The sequence below is a fragment of the Panthera onca genome, chromosome B1, assembly GCF_046562875.1.
Source record: "Panthera onca isolate mPanOnc1 chromosome B1, mPanOnc1 haplotype 2, whole genome shotgun sequence".
Lineage (NCBI taxonomy): Eukaryota > Metazoa > Chordata > Mammalia > Carnivora > Felidae > Panthera > Panthera onca.
Window position 1 is genome coordinate 127,782,226 of NC_138342.1, and position 20,851 is coordinate 127,803,076.

General features: G+C 39.2%; 1 protein-coding gene across 8 annotated transcripts in view; it reads left to right on the plus strand.

Moving 5' to 3' along the window:
• The window catches only part of DCLK2 (doublecortin like kinase 2), a 154,161-nt gene that overhangs the window by 104,203 nt on the left and 29,107 nt on the right, over positions 1–20,851 (plus strand). For 5 of the 8 annotated variants that reach the window (XR_009616605.3, XM_060655648.3, XM_060655649.3 and 2 more), the window contains 3 exons: positions 15,195–15,270; positions 16,109–16,217; positions 17,967–18,024. Coding sequence is in view for 6 of the 8 variants with exons in the window: in XM_060655648.3 (XP_060511631.1) it covers positions 15,195–15,270; positions 16,109–16,217; positions 17,967–18,024 (243 nt within the window). In the remaining 2 variants the exon portion in view is untranslated. The remainder of the gene's footprint in view (positions 1–15,194; positions 15,271–16,108; positions 16,218–17,966; positions 18,025–20,851) is intronic. The other 3 variants (XR_009616606.3, XM_060655645.3, XM_060655647.3) reach the window with 1 other exon arrangement.

Below are 20,851 nucleotides of genomic sequence, written 5' to 3' on the forward strand. Positions count from 1 at the left end.
TCTGCCACACTGACCAGCTTTTAGGCCACAATGCCAAACTGCCGCCTGGGTCATTCCTTGTGGAAACCTTCCGTCATGACTGTCCCCAGCGATCTATGGTACTGGATATTGTCATAGGCATGAAGACCTGCCTTTGAAATACTGCAGCTTAGTCATGTTACTTACTGTACGAAATACACTGATTTTAATGTCTGTAAGCGCTAGTCAGCATCTGTCCACGTTTGCATTATTTTCTCTATTCAGTGACATTACAAATGGAGAATTACAGATAATTACCATGTGTTAGTGCTCTGCTTTTTTCTTCCTCTTCATTTACAAAGGCTTATTAAGATCAATTAAGAGGGATTGTCTGACAATGGAGGACTGTTTTTCATAGGCAGGAACTATTTATCCTGGTTAGAGGCTTTAATGGCTTTGGGGATAGATAATCTTTTTCCAGAGAATCAGAATTGACAAAAACAAGCAAACCACACCAGGACAGCATGTGCGGGAGCTGTCACTCCTATCTCTCTATCTGCCAGGACGAAGCTTTTGCCAGAATTTTTTTTTTTTTTATCTGGGTTTTGCTAAGTTGGGAATTAAGCAGAGTCAAGTCTAGATAAGCAGAATTTGATATTCTCTTAGAACCTCCCCATCTTTATGCAGTTTCTGAGAATCATTTTAGTGTTTTGGTGGGGACTTTGGATGAACCGGAAATGAAAATAGAGTCATATTGTGATGTTTAATCTCTGACCACAGAGTGTCCCTGGCTGTTTTTTGTTTGCTCATTGAAAAAGAGGAGAGAAATACAGAAGCAACCCACCTCTCCACAAAAAACTATTCAATTTCCTTGTAATACTCTTTGAGGAAGACATTTCTGCTCCATTCATGTGCATTTATAAAAGATCATGCTCTTTGAAGGGCTGGACCAAAGCCAAGAGAGGAAGCAAAGCTTTCTCCAAATTGTGAATTTTTTTTTTTTTTCAGGATGGAAGTGTAAGAAATAGGGTGGCAACCAAGCAATTGAGGTCCTTTTAAACCTAAAACTGAAAGATGTTAGGGTAACTGAGAACTAGTTGTACTTCGATTATCCTTTTTTGGTATTGCTAGTTCCCTGAAACTTACAATGTGAAAACAAAATAATCTCAGATCTGTAGTTTCATCTTCATTTTATAGATGGGGAAACTGAGATTCAGAGATGTGAAGTAACATGCTCAGGGTCTCAATGGCCCCTTGGGATCTCTGATCCTTTCAGGGTCTCTGTCTCTAACCTCTGACTTTCCCTCCATTACTGGAGGATCCTCCTGAATGACTGCAGCCCAGGCATCTCAGGAGGAAGTTGGTATGATTATTATGGAAAAGCTATGCACAGGTCTTTTAGGAGGGGTTAGTGCTGGGGATGACTTTCTTACTGAGTATCTGGGTTTAGATATGCATAAATGCTCTGAATAAAAATGGGTTGAGATATCAGAAAAGGAATGGGGGTGGGGGTGGTTGGGGAAAAGGGAGAGGCAGTCCTGGGGTGGGGGAGAGGTAGATGAAAGGAGGTAGAAAGATAGAGAAGTACCTAGCACTTCTACCTGACCCCATGAAGCTTTAGTAAAATGACAAAGTTCACAAGAGGTTAGGGTTATTGGTTTTCTTTAAGCCAGAAATCGAGCTGAGTATTGTCAAGATTGACATAGGCTGGAACAAGATAGTGTAGTCCAGGCCCAGCAAACACATGGGTACCTGGATATGAGATAATGTTACATGGTGGTCCTGTCATGGAAGCCACATTGCGAGGATAGTAGTGTAAATGCGGTTTGAAAACAGAGCCCATGCTTATCACCATTACTAGCCTCTAAAGACTCAGTGAGAGGGGCGCCTGGGTGGCTCAGTCGGTTAAGCGTCCGACTTCGGCTCAGGTCATGATCTCGCAGTCCGTGAGTTCGAGCCCCGTGTCGGGCTCTGTGCTGACAGCTCAGAGCCTGGAGCCTGTTTCAGATTCTGTGTCTCCCTCTCTCTCTGCCCCTCCCCTATTCATGCTCTGTCTCTCCCTGTCTCAAAAATAAAATAAAAAATGTTAAAAAAAAAATTTTTTTTTTAAAAAAAGACGCAGTGAGAAAGCAAGGCCAGTGTATTAAACAGATGACTAGAAACAACGTGGTTAGACCAAAAAGTCATAAAATGAGTTGCTAGGGCTACTTAGGAGGTCTCTATTAGACCATTTCCCCAAAACCTAGTCTGTAGGTAATAGAACTTGGTTTTCCTTTTGTATAGATTTAGGGAAACTGGCTTTCCTAGGACAAGACCACTGGTGGTGGTGGTCACCTGGGAAGGAGGTAGTTCTGCAGGCCAGAACCAAGCTGCCTTCATGACACATCAGGCTTTATCTTGACCCCAGGCTACCTACTACAGTCAGACACTTGGGGAAGCCCAAAGGCCTTTTTAGTAAGGCCAATTCATGCCAGGTTGTACTAGGCTTTTGTTCTTCTTTAGTCCTCCTTAATAATTAAAATTTTCTGTGAGTGTTTCAGTTTGAACCAGTTAAGCTAAAGGGAACCAAGACAAATCTCTTGCCCACTCAGGCCAGAGGATTAAGGCAGATGCGGCAACCCATAGTATGTAGTTACATAGAAGGACAGTATCAAAGAATGAAGCCCAGAGCTCATTTGTGCTTAGATGCCTCCATTTGGAGAAGGACATAAGATAGTATAGAGGTTAAAGCATGAGCTCTGAAACTAGAGTTTCTGGGTTTGATCTTGGCTTGGCCACTCACTAGCTGTATGATCTCCAGTAAGTCATATCACCCTTATCTGTGAGAAAAGGACTAATAGGACCTAGAACACAGGGTTGGCATTAATTAAATATAGGGAAAACGCTTAGAATAGCTTTGCTGTTCTTTCTTATTGTAAGCCTTGGGATTTCCAGGTTCAGCGTTCATATGAAGGAAGTTTTACCTACAAAGAAAAATTTAACAAGCAGTAATATGTAAGAAGGGAAGAAGAAGTGAGAAGTCAGACTTCAGATTGTATTACCTCCTCTGCTTTTCTCTATTATGAATTGCCTTCCTGACTCTATCCTTCATCTCTGTTTTCCTGTCCTCTTTATATAGTCTGACTCCATTAGTACTCTGTGAGGCAACTTAGTAACAAGCTATCTCAAAATTTAGCAGCTTAAAATAGCCATAAAAAATTATTGTCTCTGGGTGCCTGGATGGCACAACTGGTTAAGTAAGTGTCAACTTCGGCTCAGGTCATGATCTCACAGTTTGTGGGTTCGAGCCCCATGTTGGGCTCTGTGCTGACAGCTCAGAGCCTAGAGCTTGCTTCGGATTCTGTGTCTCCCTCTCTCTCTGTCCTTCCCCCCACTCACATTCTGTGTCTCTCTTTCTCTCTCTGAAAAATAAATAAACATTAAAAAAATTAAAATAAATTATCATCTTGCATAGTTCTTGTGGGTCAGGAATCCAGGAACAGTTTAACTAGGTGGCTCTGGCTTAAGATCTTTGATGAGCTTGTAGTCAAGGTGTGCACCAGAGCTAGTTACCTGAAGACCCTGCTGGGAATGGAGGACCTCCTTCCAAGGTGACTCACTCATGTGGTGGCAGGTTGGTGCTGGCTGTTGGCAGGATGCCTCAGTTCCTCGCCATGTGGACCTCTCCATAAGTTGGCTTGAGTATCCTCAGAACATGGCAGCTGGGTTTCTTCAAAGCATATGATCTAAAAGAGAATGCCATGCAGAAGCCCTCCTGTCTTTAACCTAGTCTTGGAAGTCAGACGCCATCATTTCCATAAGAGCTTAGTAGTCACGTGTCAGCTCAGTTCTGCATGGGAAGGGTCTGTATTAGGGCATGAAAATCAGGAGGTGAGGCTCAGGGGAACCATTTTGGAGGCCACACCTATTCTCTCTGCTTTCATCTCTTTATCAGCCACCCAAAATTTCTTTCTTAAGCTTCCCCTGTTCCCTCAATAGGTTCTGTCCATTCTCCTTTTTGAGGGCCACAAACGTCTCTCTCAGTATCAATGTTGCTGCTTTTCTCTTCTCCCAGTCTTTTGTTCCTACTGATCACTCCCTGCCCATTCTTTTATCTCCCCTTCAAATTCTAGAATCCCACCACCACTGATGTTTTCTTCTTAATCCTCATCTTCCTCTTGTCCTCAGCCCATGATCTCCTGTTTCCTCTGCCCAAGCTCCTCACAGTCCCTTCGATCTAGCTGATAACTTTCCCTGTGGGAATATTTTCTGTGCTTAAATCACAGCATTTTCTTTGGGACAGATAGGCAATAAAGAGTACTAAATGTGTCATCAGCTGCCAGATGGATGAAGAAAGCATTTCCCTGGAATTTCATTCATCACCCATGTCCCAGTTTAGGATTTTCAAGGCTGTAGTAACTTAAGGCTTCAGAGTCAGGGGCACATCTGTGGACACTGAGGGATAAAATGTCTCACATTTTGATGCTGAAGTGTATGCCCAGAGGCTGTCTACTGTGAGTATTCTTGTTGGTTGAAAGAAGAAAGGAAAAAAAAAAAAAAAAGTACATTTGGAACACTATCCAACATCTTGAGATTATAAACCGTCTGATGTGCTGATATTTTATCTGATGATGTCTCCTGGGTCTGCTGGTGGTGAAAGATTTTCCAGATTTGTGAAGTGTGATGAAAGGGCTGGTAGTATCTCATACTGATTGGCAGAGCTAAAATGCAACTCTCTGACCTCCTGAACTTCAAAACTTCTTTTCGAAGCTGTGAAATGTAAATCCACAGTAGCCGCTGACCTTAGACGTTTTTGCTTTTCCCTGGAGCTTTGGTTTTTCTCTGGTATTTAAAGCTAGTTAATAATCTTCAGTACTGAGAGACTGACTACTTTTATACTTTTTATTACCCCAAAATGCTGGGTGGTGACTTCATCTCTGAATGTAATTGATTTTGTAGACAGAAACAAAAACAGAAGAGGGACTAAGCAGTTTTGAAGACTTCAGTGGCCTAACAAAATAAATCATCATTAAGAATCTCAGACTGTTTCAGGACGGCGATTTGCACATTGTGGTTGCTCAGTAAATAGAGGCATTTGGTGGGTAAATCGCTCAACTGGGCTGAAGCCCACCTTTGTGGGGCTGGAGGGAGAGTTTGCCGAGCAAATCAGTGTATAAATAGGATCAATTTTAAGAATTTTATTTGAATATAAGCAACTCCTGTGTTAATCTTAAATGCTCCCTTATTCATGAAAGTGAGCCATTAGAAACTCTTCTTGGTAGTATATTAAAGATAATTGGATGGAATTAAGACTTAGACGTTGTAGCATTTAAATTGGTCTGTGCTGGTGACTGACTGTGGTAATTTCCATAGTTTGAGCTGAAGAGTCAGGCACCTCTCCTAGCACCCTGGCATCCTAGAAATTGGTGAGACCTCACAGTGAAAGCATACAGACATTTTTAGCAGGTAGGCATGGTTTACCACATGTCTGTTGCTTAAAAATCCAGTAAGCAACAATTGGTATGAAAGGCTCACTGGTAAGGATATGCAGAGAATCTATGCTGGTTTTGGTGGACCATGTGGTCGACTGAGATAGCAGGGATACTCAAAGGAACGGACAGCCCCTTTCAGAGACTGTTGAATTGTACATGTACAGGCTGTGTGTTCTCTGTAGTCGGACAATTCACTATTTACCACTATTAACCAATCACAAATATCAAGCACCACTAATTTTGCCAAATGAAAACAAGTCTAAGGTATGGCTACAGATAAGAATACATTTTGTATATTACTAGCCTTTAGGTATTGATTCACATTAATTGTTCTCATATCTCATTACTAATAATGAAGTATTTCAGAGTGAATTATCACAAATCCAGTATAAAAGTGATAAAGATTTCTTGTTTTTATTTTAATTCTTAAAATCCAAGTGTAATTAACATGGTGTTACATCAGTTTCAGGCATACAATATGATGAGTCAATAATTCTATTACATTAATCAATGTTCATCACAGTAAGTCTACTCTTAATCCCCTTTACCTGTTTCACCCATCCCCCTACCAGCCTCCCCTTTGGTAATCACCAATTCTCTTTATTTGAGAGTCTGGGGTTTTTTTGTCTCTTTCTTTCTCCATTTGTTTTGTTTCTTAAATTCCATTTATGAGTGAAATCATATGGTATGTCTTTCTCTGACTTATCTCACTTAGCATTTTACCCTCTAGATCCATCCATATTGTTGCAAGTGGCAATATTTCATTCTATGACCGAATAATATTCCATTGTGTATATATATACACTACATGTTCTTTATCCATTCATTTATCATAGATACTTGGGTTAATTCCATATCTTGGCTGTTGTTAATAATGCTGCAGTAAACATAAGGATGCGTATATCTTTTTGACTTAGTGTTTTCGTTTTCTTTGGGTATATACCCACTAGTGGAATTAATGGGTCATGGAGTAATTCTGTTGTTGTTGTTGTTGTTGTTATTATTATTATTAGAGACAGTGGGAGAGAGGGGCAGAGGGAGAGAGAGGGAATATTAAGCAGGTTGTATGCTCAGTGTGGAGCCTGATGCAGGGCTTGATCCCACAATCATGAGATCACAACCTCAGCTGAAATCAAAAGTTGGGCGGTCAACCGACTAAGCCACCTAAGTTCCCCTATTTTTAATTTTTTAAGGAATATCTATATTGTTTTTCACAGTGTCTGCACCAGCTTGCATTTCTACCAACAGTGAATGAGGGGTACTTTTTCTCCACATCCTCACCAACACTTGTTTCTTGTGTTTTTTATTTAAGCCATTCTGATAGGTGTGTGGTGATACCTCATTGCAGTTTTGATTTGCATTTCCCTGATGATTAGTGACATTGAACATCTTTTCTTGTGTCTATTGGCCATCTGTATATCTTCTTTGGAAGATTTATGTTATTAAATGCATTTTTAATTTAGCATTTATTGTAATTCATACTGGCTTTCTTTTTTAATGGAATTGATGTTTTTAAAATATTAAATCCACAAAAATGATAATGGAAGTAAATCTATTTACAAGTAGTACCTAATATACTGACTTAAAACAATCTTCAATACATTTCAGAGGTTATCTTTTTAAAGAAAAAAAATTTTTCTAAAGTTCTCTTTATATGAGGAAAGGCTGTGAATTGGTACATTATTTGAATAAATTATAAGGATGTGACTATAGTTCTGTAATCTGAAAGCACATTCTAAATATACCACAATGAATATTTTAATGAGTGGGTCTTATACTGGGTGGCATCCCTATATTAATTTTATAGCCTTGGAGGACTTTGTGTTCTCAGAGGAGGGGACATTGTGAGAATAGCCAAATAGCTCCTGGGCTCTGGAGTCAGATCTGGGTTTAGATTCTGACTCTGCATTTGCTGTGGCATTTGGGCAAGTTATATAACCTCTCTGAGTTTTGGTTTCTTCACATATCAATGGAGATTATAATACCTAATTCATAACATATAAGGTACTCATTTTAGGACTTGCCACAAAGTAGGCATTCAATAAACTGTAATAAGTGTCTTCTTTCCTTTTCTTACAAAGAGAAAGTTGTTCTTTGGCAGTAGATAACTTGCAATGGTTAGATTGTTGGATGAGTGACAGAGAGAACTTAAGGTGGCTGAAGAATTAAAGTTGCTGCCAGAACCTTCCTCCAAAGAGGTTCTCAAACTTGGCCACACATTAGATCATCTTTGGAGCTCAAAAAAATACAGATACCCACACTCTACCCCAGGGATTCTTTACTCTGGGTTGCAACCCAGCAATAGAAGATGTTGGATCATCCCAGGTGATCCTAATGTACAGCCAAGGCCAGAGAAACACTGCTTTACAGCAACAGACAGACCCTGAGGGTTATTCTGTTCTAGAGTATGAAAGTGTAAGAATTAGATTCCTAAGAAGGTTCTTGCGGACAAAGAGTTTATTGCTGGCCAGATTCGGCCCACAGCCTGATTTTCTAAATTCAGTTTTACTGGAACACAGCCACACACTCCGTTTACATGTGGTCTGGGGCTGCTTTCATTCTACAATAGGAGAGCTGAGTAATTGTGATACAGACCATACCACAAAGCCTAAAACATTACTCTGTAGCCTTTATTTTTAAAAGTTTGTTTATTGTTTATTTATTTTTGAGAGAGAGAATATGCACAAGCAGGGAAGGACAGGGAGAGAGAAAGGCAGAGAATTCCAAGCAGGCTCCATGCTGTCAGTGCTGAGCCAGACACGGTGGGGCTCAACATGAGGCTTGAACCTGTGAATCTTGAGATCATGACCTGAGCTAAAGCTAAGAGCTGGACACTCAACCAACGGAGCTACCCAGGCACCCCTACTCTCTAGCCTTTTGCAGAAAATATTTCTGACCCCTGCAGTAGGCCAATTAAAAATTGAATCAGGGTGCCATTTCCCAAGATGCATCAAGAAAGTCGACTCATTATACAATATCTCCTAGATTCTGCTCAAGTGTTTCCTTTTATTAAAAGTCAGAATTAAATAGTGTCCAGCATTATACTCGAAACTCAATATGCTATAATCCATTGATATAGTCATTTCTACTTTTTTTTGAGAATTGCCCATTTTTGAATAAAGCTTTACATTTTTAGTGTAGTACCTAACGTTTCTCTTTAAATTTTAAGTTTTGTGGAAGTTGTAACAATCTACTTACCAAAGAAATTTAACGTAGGACACTCTGACTTGATTTCTTACCTAAATGTAGAAAGCTGAAATGTTACTGATTTAGCATTTACTCAGTCAGCCATGAATGCTTTTTTTAATGGTGCTAGCAGTTGAGAACACCTTAGACTTTTTCTGCTCTATTTTCAAGTCTTTTCAAGTTTTTAAAAATTTTTTTAAAAAATCTTTATTTATGTTTGAGAGAGAGAGAGAGAGAGAAACAGAGTGCAAGTTGGGAAGTAATGCAGAGAGAGGGAGACAGAATGCAAAGCAGGCTTCAGGCTCTGAGCTGTCAGCACAGAGCCCAACATGGGGCTCAAACATACGAATTATGAGATCATGACCTGAGCCGAAGTCGGATGTTTAACCAACTGAGCCACTGAGGTACCCCAAGTCTTTTAAAGTTTTCAGCAGAACTGAACAAAATAGAAATAGACTCATAAGTACAGAGAACAAACTGGTGGTTGCCAGAAGGGAAGGGAATTGGGAGATGGTGAAATAGGTGAAGGAGATTAAGAGGTAAAGTATAAGCTAGGAAATATAGTCAATAATATTGTAATAACTCTGTATGATAACAGATAGTAACTGTACTTATCGTATTGAGCATTTTATAATGTATATAAATGTCAGATCACTATGTTGTACACATAAAGCTAATGTAATGTTGCACATCAACTATACTTCAGTTAAAAGAAAGAAAATAAATATACATATATATATCTTTAAAGTGCTTAACCTAGTGCTTTTCAGTAGAACATTCTGAGATGATGGGAGATGATGGGAAATGTCCGTATCCGCATTGTCCAATACAGTAGTCACCAGACATGTGTGGCTGTTAGGCACCTGAAATATGGCTAGTGCAACTGAGGAACTGAATTTTCTTAAAATAAAAAGATAAGATAGAATAGAATAAAAAATAAATAAAATAAATAAAATAAAATAAGATAAAATAAAATAAGATAAAATAAAATAAGATAAAATAAAATAAAATAAAATAAAATAAAATAAAATAAAATAAAATAAAATAAAAATGTTCTTAGCAGAAGCAGGTTCTTATGTGTTTCCTTTCCTTGGTTACTCATAAAAATGGACCTGCTGCTGCCAGATGGGGCCGTAGAGCCTGGTCACATAATGTTCTCAGAAACATCTCCATGGTCTTTTACATCCCCTTCCCTCCTTGACCAATCAGGGCCTCATTAGGAAACATGCCCCCCCTGACTCCCCACCCCTAAATATAATCACATCTTTTTGAACCAGTTAGTAATTATAGAAGATAATCTTGAAAGAGCCCAGATGCTGCCATCCATTTAGGCTTTATTGAGGAGGATCTCGCTAACATGAAGCGTGTAGGCACTTCTTTGTGCTGTCTCAGCATCATAGTTGCTGATGGAAGCATAAATGCTCATTAGCATTTTAAGAGATTTTAATAAAAATTGTTAGTTCGACAATAGGAATGGGACAGGTTTAATCAAGAACACCAAATTTTAATCTCTCTGGTGCTAATTCAATCCTTGCTTCAATAAGAGAATAATTCTTAAGAGGGACAGGGAAATACATAAATTGTGCCTGGGAAACTGTGAATTTTGTAGTCCTAGCTTCATCCCCTGCATTTTCATTGCTCTTTGTCTGCATGCCTCTCAGGGCACTGGGAATGCTTTGCTTTATGCTGCACAATAGACACTTCACATTTGCCAGGGATCTGTCCAGGGATCTTGGTGAATACCCAGCTTTTCTTGTACCCTTGGAGCACCAAGCTTCTTTGCTGGGGGGTCAAGTGAACTTAATCACTAGCTGTGTGATTCAAGCATTACAAGTCCAGATTCATGCCTTAGTAAAATGGCTGCCTCTCACAGGTGTTCAGAGTCCTTTGTAATCATCAGAACCTTAGCAACCATTTCTTGGAATGAAGAGGTTTCCCAGAAAGGTTTTAAGCATGTACATGTGTCTCCTTATGAGATTGTAAACCTCTGGGCGGTAATGATCGTGTCCCTTCATCTTTATATTCTCTAACAATTCAGCCTAGATTATTGCTGAGGGAGGAAAGGAAAGCTGTTGCTGTGTCAAATCATGTCCCTGTCTATTCAGATGTGCTGTAATAAAATGACTCCCCTTTGTGGTTTCATTTTCCAAGCTTTATTTTCAAATAAAGGAACATTATTTGGATAGGTAATTAGATATGTCACTCCTGTTAACTCTACAGAGGTTTTTGGTTTTGTTTTGGTAATTGCTTGAGGTTTAGCACTTAAAAAAATTTCAGTTTGAGAGTTTTGAAAAATGCCCTTCTTGCCATCAGTATTTGCTAAGAAGTCTACACTTCCTGGTGATTTAGTGAAACCTTTGTCAGGTACTCCTGAAAGTATCATTTCATTGCCCCCCCCCCCCTCCCCACCACGGGCGCTTCCCCTGCTCAGGCTTCAGGTTAGGTCCTGCTCTCTTTAGTTACTAGGGAACCAGTTCTCACACCTGCTCTGTCTCCTGGTCTCTTTCCTTGTTCTTTGCTGCCTCTGAATCCCAACATAAACCATGTTTGCAGTTGCTGGACTGTTACTGAGTTCCTGGGATTCAGAATAGGTCAGTGTTGGGGGGTTAATCAAAACAAACACTGGGAAAGTTACAGTGCTTCACAGGAACTCAATTAGTAAACACTCTGAGGAGTCACTCATCCATGTGAAAATGTATATGGAGGTAAAAATGCCTGCATTTTAGTCCCTTCCAAGAGTTCCCTCTTAGAGAAGCCTTGAGTTAGAACACATCAGCTTTCAGTGAACCAAAATGTACTCAAATTAGCTCAAGAAAGGGGCTTATTAGAAGAAAGCTATCTGCTTCCAGGAGAGCTAAGCAAGCAAGCAGGTGGGGGGAAGGCAGGCACAAAGGCAAGTCTGAGGACTTCAGCAGTGGCCGTGAGGCCTACATACTGCACACCTCCATAGGCTCAGAGTGTTTGGAGGAGAGATGGTTTCTGCTCAGCACCCAGGCCTGACTCAGCCTGCTGTGGCCTGAGGGTGTGGGGCTGCCCCATTCTGGGCTGTGAAATTTAGACATGCAGATAAGATGGTCACTGCCCCTGCTGTTTCCAGGTATTAACAGTCCCCCTCCCCCATCACTGTAATCTAGGGGTGAGCAGTGATCAAAAGGGATCTTTCCAGGGCACATGGGTGTCTCAGTCAGACTCTTGATTTCAGCTCAGGTCACGATTTCATGGTTTGTGAGTTTGAGCCCCACATCAGGCTCTGTGCTGAAAGTGTGGAGCCTGCTTGGGATTCTCTCTCTGCCTCTCTCTCTCTCTCTCTGCCCCTCTCCCATTCATGCTGTCTTTGTGTCTCTCAAAATAAACTTCATTTAAAAAAATTTTTTAGTGTTTATTTTTGAGAGAAAGGAAGACACAGAGTGCGAGCAGGGGAGGAGCAGAGAGAGGAGACACAGAATCCAGAGCAGGACCAAGGTTCTGAGCTGTCAGCATAGAGTCTGATGCAGTGCTCCAACTCACAGACCATGAAATCATGATCTGAGCCAAAGTCGGGCATTTAACTGACCGAGCCACCCAGGCACCCCAATAAATAAACTTTAAAAATAAAAAGGGATCTTTCCATTTATTTTTTTGGGATATACTTTCTCCAAAATGACATTCTTCTTGTCTTTATTCCATTAAGAATTTGGCTGATATGAATTTTTTAAAGTTTTTTTTAATGTTTATTCACTTTTGAGAGACAGCGCGTGCGCAAGTGGGGGAGGGGTGGAAAGAGAGAGGGAGACACGGAATCCAAAGCTGAGCTGTCAGCACAGACCCTGACACGAGGCTTAAACTCACAAACCCTGAGATCATGACCTGAGCTGAAGTCAGATGCCTAACTGACTGAGCCACCCAGGCGCCCCTGGCTAATATGAATTTAATTTGGATCTCTTATTCACTTGACTGACCGTTTTCAGTCTACGAAGGGTTAGATTAGAAGAGGAATGAATTATGTAGCAAAAGAGCTCTTGTAGCCATTGTACATTCAGTAGTTGGAAAACAATTCTCAGTCACTGGATTCTAGGCTCTATGCTAGATATTTTAAGGAAAGGTATACTAATAACTAATAATGACTTATATATAATATATACCACATATAGGTAATATAATAATGACTAATTTATTATTTTGTACTTACTATATTTTAAGGAAAGGTATACTAATAACTAATAATGACTTAATTACATGTCAGTGAGTTGACACGCTAAATGTGTTTACATGTATGAGCTCATTTAAATTTACTTGCAAATCTTTGAGCTAGGAGCTGCTACTACCCCTATATTCAAAGTAGAAAATTAAGATTTAAGAAGTTTAAGCAACTTTAAAAAAAGATTCATTTAATGTATAAAATGCATGATAAAAAGTGGTGGGAAACAAATTGGATAGGTAGGTAGGGAGACAAATCATGGGATTATCCTATTGGTGTTCTGTTGGTCACAAAGACCCACTGAGGTTTTAGATCGATCGTAGGGGTCATACCAGAACTATGCTTGCAGAAGTTTCCTGGCAATCCTGTGTGGAATGTGGCTGAAACTGAAAGTAACTAAGGAGGCTTTTGATGAGGCTCCAGGAGAAGCCCGAGGAGGACCAGGACCAGCTTGGTAGCTGTGGAAACAGAACTGACTGAAGAACCTTGTAGTTTTCTTTTCGGCTTCCCTTTAAGCCGCCTCTCTGGGCTTTAGTTTTAAACAATCTACCTTTTAAACATTCTAACATAGAATACTGCTGATTCTGGAGTTGCTTTTCATTTCAGCAGGAAAAAAAACAAAAAAACAAAACCAGGAGAAAACAAAAAGGCTAACATGTGAAAAACTTTGTCCTCCATTTACCTTGTGAGAAACAAAATGATTGAACTCCGAGGAGTCTGTGGATGGTGAAGTGTGAGCTGACTGTAGCGTTTTCAAGATAAAGGGTGGCCTGAAAGGCACCCTGCACGTACACACGTTGCTACAGTTATTCTCCATGTCAGAGTGAAGGAGGCAGAACTTGTGAGAAGCATGGTTGCCACTCAGGACAGGAGCTGACTGGTTGACTCTCAGAACTGCCTTCCCTTGGCCTTAGGTTTCCCAACAGGACATGCTGCTGCTGGTTTTACTGTCCACACAAGGTGTGGCTACATGGGATCTGAGAAAGCAGACCAATTTTTAATGCCTCTTATTCTTGAGACTCATATCTTATTCCAGAAGACCTTCTGGATGATCCTATTTGAAGCAATGTGTATAAATCAGTATTGGGCTTTCCTGGGTTTCGAACCAAACTCCGTCTCAGCAAGGTTCTTACTTCATCCAGAGGAAGGGAGTGGGCCCTGTGTCATTTGTGTTTTTGATCAGCAAGTATTAAATCAGGATTGTGTGTACCAGGCACTGTGCTGCATACGGGAGATGCAGTGATGAATAAGGCACTGCCTTTATGGGACAGAGGTACCAGGACAGCTTGGGCATCGAGGCAAGTAGGTATGCACAGCAGTACAAAAGATGTCAAAGAGGCTTCTTAGTATCTGGTAAGTCCTTTGACCTTGGAAGCTCCTGAAAGGAATCATTAAAGAAAGAAAGACAAAGTTCAAAGAGGAAAATTTGAGTTTAAAAGCCTACAAGCCCTTAGGGATAAAGAAAAAAAGAAAAAAATTCCCTAAGCATACGTAATAGTAAACATGATATGAATAATACGAGTTTTTCTTTTTTTCTTTAAGTTTTATTTATTTTGAGAGACAGTTCTCATGAGCAGGGGAGGGACAGAGAGAGAGAGGGAAAGAAAATCCCAAGCAGGCTCTGGCCTGTTGGCACAGAGCCTGACGCGGGGCTTGAGCCCACGAAGCTGCCCGATCATGGCCTGGGCCAATCAATATTCAAAAACCAGACACTTAACCGACTGAGCCACCCAGGCGCCCCTAATATGAGTTTTTTAATTCTTTTAAGGATTACAGATATTTTTGTGACTGGGAACTGCAGTGTCACTGAGTTGGAATCTGTCTTTTAGTTTTATCTTTTATTTCCCTCTGGTTCCTAGTAGTAAAAGTTTTTAACATGCTTAGGAGGAATTCTTGCTGTCTTGGGGTCAGTAAAGAAGAGGGTTGAGCCAGGGCTACACTCTGGATCCTGAAGCCACAGGAGGGTGTGGAAGGTGGTACAGTGCTGGGCATGGGGCTGGAGTTCAGAAAAGGGCTCCCCCTTAGGGCCCCCCCTGGGGTCGGCCACAGGGCGGTGGTGGGATCTGGGGACTCGGTGCTGACATTTCTTGGAATTACCTATAGTTCCTTGTTCAGCGGTGGTGCCATGATAGTTTCCTTTACTTTATTCCCCTGAGGTCACAAGCAAAACAGTATCAAAGAGAATAACATACTGTCAAGTTTCCTGACATCCAATCTGAATTGAAAATACTTTAAGGAAGAGATACGTTAATGGTGTGTGTGTGTGTGGAAGAGATGAGAAAGAGATACCTCCTCTCTTCTTGTATCATTATATTTTTGCACAGTATAAGCATCTTCTTTAAGGATTTGCTAGCTGAATATTTGTAAATTTATCCTGATAAGTAATGGTCACTCTCTTTCAGCAGATTTCTGCACATGGCAGATCTTCTTCGAATGTAAATGGTGGACCTGAACTTGGTCGTTGCATGAGTCCTGAAGGTAGTCCTCAATCTGATGATTTCTTTTATACAGGAAGTTATCCATGTGAACTTGGTGGCCACCCAAAACCCACTTGATGCTAAATTATAATCTTCCTAAACAGGGATGTAATCATGTCACCAATTAGCCTATTGAGCTATAGTGGGTGGGAGTCACTACAAGATAGATAAAGTTTCCTTGCTTCTAATTAAGCTAACCCAATTTCAGATTTTACACTTGGGCTTACGTATTTTTCTCCTTAGTGGCAGTCTGCTCACAAGTCCTACACATAGACTTTCTCTCAATTAGGTAGCAAAACTGTGTTTCTTCATTGGTTGTCTGCTGTGTGCTGGGCACTGGGGATGCATTGTAAAAGTAGTCATTTTAACCACTTTGTCCTCCTGCCTCTCCCCCTTCCCCTTTTTGAGAAGACTTGGAGGCAGGAGTTAGCCTTCACAGGTATCCCAGCTGGGTGGAATTTTCTTTACTAGAAAATCCTGAGGAGAAATCTTAAAAATTTATAAGATGAGATTAAATCCCCACCATTGTCCCCTTCCCCTTTCTTGAGTGTTAACAGAAAAGTTTACAAAGCTTAGGTTAAGCTTCCTTTTTACTTATTTCAGCTGATGTTTGGGGAATTTGTTAGGTTTATTGATTATGTTTGTTTCAGATTCCACAGCAAGGTTAAAAGCAAATTGGTGATTCAGGTGTTCTCCTCAGAAGATATGCTTAGAAATTTTCTAATGATTCATCATTGACTTAGAAATGAATGCATTGCAATTTATTATTGCCCAGATACATAGGAATCTAGATGAATGCTGATGTGTTTGCTAGACTTTGCATTTATCCTTTTGTGCAGGTGTGAATGGAAACAGGTGCTCTGAATCATCAACTCTTCTTGAGAAATACAAAATTGGGAAGGTTATTGGTGATGGGAATTTTGCAGTAGTCAAGGAGTGCATGGACAGGTGAGGATAATCATTTGTTCACCTACACATACATTTCTTCCTTAGAGTCTATTCTTACCTGAATGTATGAATAAAATGCCTTCCTGGGAAATCTCTATTTCCCCCTTTCTGGAAAAGTCTGCTGTTAGGATCAGCTGCTTTGTAAGCCCACAGGCAGTTTGACCAGAAAAAATACAGGTATACACACAGAATATGAAGTTGCTTTGTATGCAGTTGAGGTGAGAGATTTATCATTTAAAAAATAAATGTATATAGCACTTACCTGTGTCAGGCACTGTTCTCAGTTAATACCGAGTTGTTTATACTAGTAGTTCAGGATACATGAGCTCTGACTCTATTAAGATCCGAGTCAGCCAACTTTTGCCTATATTAAAATTATATTTTTGCTTATTCAGCTTCATTTTGTTTAAAGTCCTAAATTCTCAAATGGTAAGAAATCCATTCTTTTAAATTCCAGGCCTTTTTTAAACAATATAAAAACTGGAAAACACTCAGATTAGAGTCTTTTTGTTTATAGACCAATGTCTGACCTGTTGTAAGTGGTAATTTTTATTATTTGTGGGGAATTTTCCAGAAAGTTGTAAGTACAGCTTTTCCATTTTGCCAGTCTCCAGTGAAGCTTCAGTGCCCCTTGTAGAGGACGCTTCCCTGCCCTCTGCGTTGTTTGACTTAGCCCTGGTGCACAGCTTGTCTCCCAGGTAACGAATTAAGCAGCTAAAATATGACCTCTGAAGACTCGTTAGAAGTCTGAGTCCAGGGCGCCTGGGTGGCTCAGCTGGGTAAGCCTCCGAGTCTTGATTTTAGCTGAGGTCATGATCTTGTTGTTTCTGAGTTTGAGCCCCACATTGGACTCTCGCTGACAGCGCGGAGCCTGCTTGGGATTCATTCTCTCCCTCTCTCTCTGCCCCTCCCCTGCACATGCTCTAGTGTGCATGCTCTCTCACTCTCAAATAAGTAAAATATATATTAAAAAAAAGAAATCTGAATCCGTGTTTGGTTTATGTTATGGAGAAGTAATTTAAATGAATGTTATTCTTTTAAGGTCAGCTTCATCAGTATGTACTTTGACTATATGGCAAAAACAGCTGGACTTGAGAGAACTAATATATTCCAAGAATACTTCTATATTCTTTGTTGAAGTGTTTTCCTATTCTACAGGAATTTTTTTGGCGTGTTCAGATTAAATTATGTTAAAGGTGATTAAAAGTGAAATAACAACATCAACATTTGTATGTCCGAGTAAATGACTGATCTCTCTACTACCAGATATAAGCCTTGAAAGCTATGGATAAAATGATACCAGATGGAGTTCTGCTGAGAAATAGATATTGAAAGTCTAGGGTTTTTTAATCATTAATAGATTAATGTAAAGATATATTGATAATAGAAAGTTCTCAGTTACTTTGAATCATTTTTCTTAATTTTATTCTGCCTCCTAAGAAAACTGTTTTGAGATTTTAGTATGGAAGAAGTTCCTTGTCCAACTCTGATACAATGTAAGTATTTTTAATATGTGACTTATTTAATAATATTATAATTAATATTTATAAAAGAAGATTGACAGGGTGACTTTGGATTTTTCTTTTTTTTGGGGGGGGTACCTTTCTCCCTGACCCCACTCAACATTGTTCCTGATGTACAGAGGAGGAAGCCAGTCCTTCTTCCCTGAATTTGTACTGTAGAGAAAATCAAGAATGATTGTATCTTTGATTTGTATCTTTAAATTGCCTTTCTCTGTTTGTTTCATAGGTCCACTGGAAAGGAATTTGCCCTGAAGATTATAGACAAAGCCAAATGTTGTGGAAAGGTACAGTATACATAAATGTTGTATAAAAGAAACTGAGAAACCTTGGTGTGAGGTGTTTGCTGGAATTTATGTGGACATTGACAAGGCCTTAACAGGAATAGGCCACTGATCAAAAATGGGGGAAGCACTATGAAGCTGGGGTTTTTTGTTTGTTTGTTTTTGTTTTGTCCTGTCATTGTTTCAAAAATTTAATCATAAAACAATAAATTGAGTTCATGTGGTCTTAGCTATCAAAAATGTAAGCTCTTTTCTTTGGGAGATGCCTATTTCCAAACCCAGCAATCCCCAGAAGATATATCAAGAACCGTGATGGGTCTAAGACTTTACCCTGCTTTCAAACTAACAAATTAGCCTGCTAGCTTTATGGATTCTAGCAGAAGATACCAGGTTGCTGGGTCAGTGACAGGAGACTTTATTCCTCATGGCACAAGAGGTGGCTTTGGTTCCCCGTAGCTCTCAAGTCCCACAAAAGTGATGCGGAAGGGTTGCGGCAATCGCTGTGCACACAAGATGTTTCCATCACAGTTGAGGGTCCTCAAGCTTAATAAACCCCCAGTCTTATGAAGGGGCCAAACCTGTCCAAATCTTGCCCCAGAGGAGAACTTTATTTTTATTACCATGGTCAGGAACCAAATCTGTCCTCTACCTCTGAGGGAGACCCTAACTCTACCCTTGGGAAGATAGTTTGTCACAAAAGCTGATGAAGATGTGCGGAAACACCATGAAGAATTGTCCTCCCCGCCCCCCCGACACCAGATGAACTTTTTTCTCCTGTCCCACTCTCAAGCTGGGCTGGGAAAGATCAAATGATGAAGTGCTGCTGGAGTATTGCTAAGTTAATTATGTTTGAAAAATATTCTATAACAGGGATGACAAAGACTTTTTTAGATTACTTTCTGGTAGCATAGCATTTAAGAAAGCAAGTCTCTCAAACTCAGTAACACATGTGGCTATCTGAAATGTGGCTAGTCTGAACTGAAATGTAGATGTAAAATACACAGTAGACTTTTGAAGACTTAAAAAAAAGAATGTGGTACCTCATTAATGTCTTTTGTATTTGACTGCATGTTGAAACAATAATACTTTGGAAAAATTGGGTTACATAAGTTATTTTATCTGCTTACTTTTACATTTCTTAATGGGGATATGAGAAAATTTAGATATGTGTGGATCACCTTATATTTCTGTTGAACAGTGCTGTTCTAGTGCCATATTGTATAAAGTTGAGTCTTGGTTCCATGCCTCTTTTTGTTCCGTTATCATGGAAAAGTTACTTAATCCCTAAAATGTGGTTATTAATAAAATCTAAGACACAAGGTCATCATGAGTATTAACTGAATTAAGATATGGAAAAAATGTAGAGAAGTATCAGTATATAGGAATTTAACACATATTAACTGTTAACATTATTAATATGCCACAGGAATTCAGAATTTATAATTAGGAGACTTTGAAGTGATAGTAGTAATGTTATATTTATGAAACTCTAAACTAGTCTTAACTGGATTTGTATAAAATTGTGAATTCTTAACAAAAAAAGTATTATTATTATGGTGAAGTTTCAGAAAGGCAAAAGGCACATTTGTCATATCTTTTTTTTTTTTTTTTTTTTTTTTTTTTTTTGCCACACTGTGACAGCTTATGAAGCTGAGGCTATCCGAAATGCCCCCCCCTTTTCTTTGAAGAATAAGGTTTTTTTTACAGTTAATTTTTGTTAAGTAATTCTGTGTGCTTTTACTTGTTCTAACAATATTATTAAATTTTTAACTGCAAAGCCTTTTCCCCAGATGCAAGTGTTGCTCTTTCTGGTATGGTGTGCTTTAGGCAGAATGTGTCATAATTTTGGGAGCCCAGTTCTAAACAACATATTACTCAAAAAAGTAAAATAATAATGATAATAATAATAATAATAATTGCTATGGTAGGGATATTGTTTACCTGATTAAACTTTAAGCAGCTGTTTTAGTAGTTGAGAAAAAGCTCTTTATATGCAAAAACTTTTAATCTGGTGCACTAAGTGTTGAGGCAAATGATTAGGTCACTTTAAACATTTGGATCTGTTTTTCCTTGTTATTAAATGTCATTCTATTTTTATAATTCATGATCATATACCTATTTGCATTCTTACATTTTGCTTATTTGAGCAACTATTTCAATATTGACTATATAAAATTATAATTTTATTTATTTATTTAGACTTTTTTAAAAAGTTTATTTTGAGAGAGAGAGTGAGAGAATCCCAAGTAGGCTCCATGCTGTCAGCGCAGAGCCCAATGTGTGGCTTGATCCTATGAACTGTGAAATCATAACCTGAGCCAAAATCAAGAGTCAGATGCTTAACCAACCTAGCTACCCACGCACCTCTAAAATTATAATTTTAGCCCTTGCTTTGTTCCAAATAAGTTGCTTTTTCCATTAAATATTACTCTTAGAAAAAAAATGGTATAAATAATTTGTTTTTAAAAACAAAATTTAGAGGGTGGTATAGTGGAATTAGCTATATTCTGTGGTATTGTCAGTTACCTCTGCTTTGTGGGTTGTACACAGAAAAATTAATAATGCTGACAATGATATTTGTGTTTTACTAAAATGTATAATCTATCCAGGCTTGGACATAGAAAAATTTTGCACATTACCTTTAATGGCTTGCTCAACAAGATATACCAGTTTCACTGATAAAAGAGATTCAGATTAAATAGCTTCCCAAAAGTCCCACAGAGGCAGAACAGTGATTGGAATTTTGTGCTAGTTGGTGCCATATCCTATTACGTTAGCCAGTCTGCCATGTTCCCTATCCAAGTTCAATTTATTCACTTGTTCACTTAAT